At 44.0% G+C, this 5,192-nt stretch overlaps 1 protein-coding gene across 1 annotated transcript; it reads left to right on the forward strand.

The window, feature by feature from the left end:
* tmem161a (transmembrane protein 161A) lies at window positions 1-4,100 on the forward strand. Its single transcript, XM_028028731.1, has 11 exons — window positions 1-118; window positions 565-668; window positions 746-829; window positions 925-1,016; window positions 1,142-1,298; window positions 2,215-2,430; window positions 2,514-2,657; window positions 2,760-2,873; window positions 2,983-3,157; window positions 3,263-3,359; window positions 3,450-4,100. The coding sequence occupies exons 1-11, from the start codon at window positions 116-118 to the stop codon at window positions 3,752-3,754; spliced, it is 1,491 nt and encodes a 496-aa protein (XP_027884532.1). The 5' UTR covers window positions 1-115; the 3' UTR covers window positions 3,755-4,100.
* Window positions 4,101-5,192: the final 1,092 nt, after the last annotated feature.

Raw genomic sequence — 5,192 nt, forward strand, 5'->3', positions numbered from 1 at the left:
TACATCCGGGGCATTCAGTAGTTTCACATGTAGGTCGGTTCAGCTCCCATAGAGTGTCCTGGTACAGAAGCTCCGGGTGCTACTCTGGTGTTTACATCCACATTTGACAGAGATTATGGTAAATATTTACATATTAACTCAACAGTCTGTATTTGTCTGGCTAACAGACTCGCTCTATGGACTTCTAGCGAGCATTTAGCTAATGCTAAATGCTACTTGCAGCGGGCTGACAGGTGCTGGAGTTTTGGCTAAATTTAGCCGGACAGACATCTGCTGAGTTTCATTCATTCTTCCTGGGGCTTTTCAGCTAACATATGTAGTTTAATTTATTACTTTTTCATCGAACGGTTTCACTCTTTGCAAGCGTTTTTCTTCACAACAAAGTCGGAGTATCACTTGTTTTCTGGACACTTTTTTTGGGGGGCTCATTTATGTTTAGTAACTGAAATTGTGCAGTCACAAATTAAACCATTCGAGCAAAACAAACAAACAAAAAATAAATAAAATTAAGCTGCAAACATACCTAACTACAGTTGTTAAAAATGTACTTCATTCCTCTGCCAGGCACTAATAGGGATTCAACTGGTGGTCAGCTTGCTGGCCGCCAGCGTCATGCAGAGGATGGCCCCACACTGCTCATTTGCACGGTGGCTCGTCTGCAATGGCAGGTAATGTCACACTCAAGTATCAGTTTGTGTGTCATACATGTAGTATAGACTGTGCTAACACGCGTGTTTTCTCCCAGTTTGTTCCGATTCAAACACCCGTCAGAGGGAGAGTTGTTCGCCTTGGCAGGAAAACAGATGCCCAAACAGAACAGAAGAGACAGGTGAGTGGTTTTTTTTTTAATCAATAAACTCAGCTTATAGTTATCGTGAGAGTTTGCTCCAAATTTGCCCTCTGTGTTGTTTTTTTCCCCCTAAGGAGACAGAATGGAGAGAACAAGCCTCTCACGGTGCCCAAAGACATTGACCTTCACCTGGAGAAAGCGCCGGTCAACGTGATGGATGCTCTTGGTAAAACAAGGCACTCCTCTATGTGCATTGCAAATATTATTAGTCTAAACTCTGTTACTAATCTGCAAACTGAGAGATTCTATGGCATAATCAGAGCCTTTTTGTTTTACTATTTCTGTTTGCAGTCCTGCGTTTTTTCCTGGAGTACCAGTGGCTTGTGGATTTTGCTGTCTATGCCATGGGCGTCTTCCTGTTTACTGAGTGTTATTATAGTGTGGCGGACGCCAGTAAAGAGGTCAACATCGGAGCCTTCTGGTGTGTCCTAACGGTTGTGTTTGGACTGTATCCTTCTGATTTTGTCTTAAAGCTACAGCAGCATTTTAACAGTGTTGGGATAGCAGAGGCAACAAATGCTCTCGTCACATTTGTGTCACTGGAATACATTTATATCAAAATATGAGACGGAGCAAAGAAGATGCATTAGAAAATAACTTCTGTTTTAAGTCTCTGTCCGTCCTTCTGTCCAGTATCTACACTTCTTTCAATTAGTCCATATGACATCTGTTTTGTTTTCCATCCATTCACTCAATCAGTTGTCGATCGTTACAGGCCTGAATAAAATGGTCAGATGGATTTAACTCCAACTGATGCAATAAGTAGCTTCACATTTCTTGAATAGTCATAGACACACCCTGTGGTCGTGGAAAAGATGCTGGTATGTTTAAGAAAGATTGAATCAAGCAGAGAAAACGTCTGAAAATTTTGCAGAAACTACACCACAAAGTTCGGACCTTAACCCAATTGAGGATGTCTGGGATGTGGGCTTTGTGTAATTTTCAAACTCTACCATTATGAATACAAGATCCTGCAGAGGCTTATTGAAAAAAATGGGACAGTAAACACATGGTGTTATCAGAGCTAAAGGTCTAGGAGATCCCGTCTCCTTTACTCCGTTTCTTTTTATTTTTGACAGAGTATTTTTTCCTCTCTCTTTCTTAATAGTCTTTGTGGGTTTTTTATATTTAAACCAAAAATATTGTAAAAAAAAATATATATATATCTGCAAGAAATTTAGAATTGGACAAAAATGGTTGAGAACTTCAGAAGGTCGAATAATGTAACTTTAAAATACAATATATTCAGGAATCCTTTAACCTGCTCTTTATTCCACGTATGAAGTTGTGTTTGTGTCGTCTTTTGCTTCCCATTGGCTCTCAGCCTGCTACCGGTCGCTCCTCCTTAGCCCGTCGTTTTTCAGAAAGGCCCTTCACACTCTGATGAGTCACTACTTTCGCTCGGAGGAGGGCGGCGAGCGCTCCGTGTGCCTCGCCTTCGGCTTCCTGTCTCTGCTGGTGGCCATGCTGGTTCTGGTGGTCCGAGAGGAATACCTGGAGTTCGGCCTGGAGCCCGGCTTTTCCAGCCTGTTCGACAACTTGGAGACGTTCGCTAAGCATCAGGGTTATGCTGATTGGTCGTAAGTAGAGACGTGGACTCAGCAAGGCGCGCTCGCGTCGGGAGACGCCGTCATGCTGAGTTTTGCGGCTGTTTTGACAACAGGATCCCGGTGACGAAGCTGAGTGTGAAGCTGGGCCTCGCTGCTGTCTGCGCTTACATCGGGTCCCTGCTGGCCTTCCCTGGACTCAGGCTGGCTCAGACTCATCTAGATGCTGTACAGATGAACTCTGACCGCCCTCTCATTCAGTAAGAACTTTTAGAGGGAGGGAGAAAAAAAAATAAAACTGTAGTCCCATCTTTTTCCAAGACATTTACCATTGTGTTTGCATCTCTCTGATTGCTCTACAGGATTCTGCTGCACATGAGTTTCTTATCTCCCGTCGTCGTGTTGGTTTTGTGGGTAAAACCCATTGCTAGAGACTTTTTGGCCAACGCGCCCATGGGAAAGACTTCTGTCACCCTGTAAGTGTACTTTTTAACTTTTTTTTTACTCCACTAACTGTTTAACCTCAGTATAAATTAAGCTGGGAAGTTGTCGGCAGGAAGAAACCTCGCGGTTTGTCTTCGGCAGGGTGAGCAGCGCAGCATTCGACAGCATGCGCCTGTGGATCATCGTGGCCCTGTGCGCGCTGCGTCTGGCGCTGACCCGGTACCACCTGCAGGCCTACCTTAACCTGGCTCAGAAGTGGGTGGAGCAGATGAAGAAGGAGGCGGGACGAATCGCTGCCATCGATATCCAGCGGAAGGTCAGACACACTTTTTTTGTGACAAGAGAATTTTTGGCATAAAAATGAGAACGATTTTAATCGCTGTCACGGAGAAACCTTTTAACTTATTCCACTTTCTGTCAGGTCACGCGTGTGTTTTGCTACCTAACGGTGGTTACACTTCAGTATTTGGTACCTATTCTGCTCATCCTCTTCTCCACGTTGGCACTCAAGGTGCTGGGTGAGTGAAGTACTGGGAAAGTAAATTTTCTGGAGAAACCCTGATCAGGAAACCTTGAATGCGAAGTGTCATGACTTTATGCTTTTTTAGGGAACTTCTCCTGGGGTTTCAATGTCGAGGAGACACCGGGTGTGACGCCAGCGCTGGTGCTCCCCACAGCAGCACCCGTGCCGTCTGGCGGACTCGACGAGGACGAGGACGGGATGGAAGACATGGAGGAGGACATCCAGGCCACGGTGGCACGCCTGTCAGAGACGTTCGCCGCGCTGCGCTCCGTCCTCACTCCTCTCTTCCTCCGCGGTCTCTTCGCCTTCCTCACTTGGTGGGTCGCCGCCTGCCAAGTGATCAGCTCTCTGTTTGGCGTCTACTTCCACCAGTACCTGATGCAGAACTGAGGAAACTGGAGCGCCGGATACACGCAAGTCACTTCTAACTCTCGCTGTACGAGACACTGCTGGAAGGGTGATGGACACAGGGACAATAGTGGATGACCACAGACTGAGACTGAGTTTGGTTGGAAGAGGTAAACCAGCAGGCCTCTGGCATCAGTGACACAAATATAGAGAAAGAACCATGACTTGTTTCACAAAGCAAGTTCAGCTTGTATCAATTTGTACGACTTCACTTGGTCATATCATGGAAGCAGCATTTTTAGCAAAGGAGGAATAACTGAGAACAGATCTATGTTTTCTTTTTGGTTCAGATCTAACTTGACTGTATAACTTTAAAGGTATTCAAACCCATTTTTTAAATTCTCACTCTAGATCAGGGGTGTCAAACTCCAGTCCTCAAGGGCCGGTGTCCTGCAGTTTTTAGATGTGCCACAGGTACAAAACACTGGAATGAAATGGCTTAATTACCTCCTCCTTGTGTAGATCAGTTCTCCCAGCCTTGCTAATGACCTAATTATTCTATTTAGGTGTGGTGCAGCACAGGCACATTTAAAAGTTGCAGGGCAGTGGCCATCCAGGACTGGAGTTTGTGCTCTAGAATCCAAATAGCCACTTCATTCTTGCCTTCATTCCTAATAAATCATTGTCTCCATTTCCAAAAACATGCTCGTCCCCTTAGTGAAAGGACGACTTAAGATTTATAAATATGTTATGTTGAATTGGTGTGACTGTAACTGTGAATCCTGGGAATGAAGGATTCCCAGTTAATTTTTAAAATTTTAAAGCAAAACTGCAAACTTTTCCAGAGGGAAAAGAGCTTTCTTGAGTAGAGAAAAAGCCAGCTTGAGGCGGTTGCATATATATGATGCACATGATGAACAGTAACTTCAAAATGGCAATAATGGTCTGAGAAAGAACAAACAAAAAAAAAAACATTGGCACTGGTGGTGTCATCCTGCTGTGGAAGTTCTTTGCAGATTTTATACAAAAAACATTTCTGTTGCCTTTATATTTAAAATCATTTCTTGATTCTCTTATCATGTTTGATCCAAGTTACCAAGAACCTCTGGAAGATCTGAGGAGCCACACTCACATCAGTCATAGTTATATGTAAAAACGAAGGCGAATCGTTTGAACCACTCATCTGTGCATCAAGAAGGCAAAAAAAATATTTTATTCTCTAGATTTGACTATAACTCACAATGCATCACTTTGTCTGTGCTGCCAGTTCCAGTTTTTCACGACTCTGATGTTGGACTCTATCTTTGACTCATCGGCTGCCACTAGCATGGTGATTGCAATCCCTTTGGTTCGCCTTGACTCCAGCTTTTTGAGTTTAGCAGAAACTTACCTTGGACACAGATTTTCTTTCCAGGAAAGTTCATGAATATAACTCAATTAAAAGTTGCAGTATTTGCCTGCACAAGCAAGACACAGCAGT

This window comes from Xiphophorus couchianus, chromosome 9 (genome assembly GCF_001444195.1).
Source record: "Xiphophorus couchianus chromosome 9, X_couchianus-1.0, whole genome shotgun sequence".
Lineage (NCBI taxonomy): Eukaryota > Metazoa > Chordata > Actinopteri > Cyprinodontiformes > Poeciliidae > Xiphophorus > Xiphophorus couchianus.

Bases quoted from the DNA above. Each gene is read 5' to 3' on its own strand.
- tmem161a (XM_028028731.1), top strand. The intron at 2,431-2,513 runs GTAAGTAGAGAC...TTTTGACAACAG, and splicing joins CAGGGTTATGCTGATTGGTC to GATCCCGGTGACGAAGCTGA. The intron at 2,658-2,759 runs GTAAGAACTTTT...ATTGCTCTACAG, and splicing joins TCTGACCGCCCTCTCATTCA to GATTCTGCTGCACATGAGTT.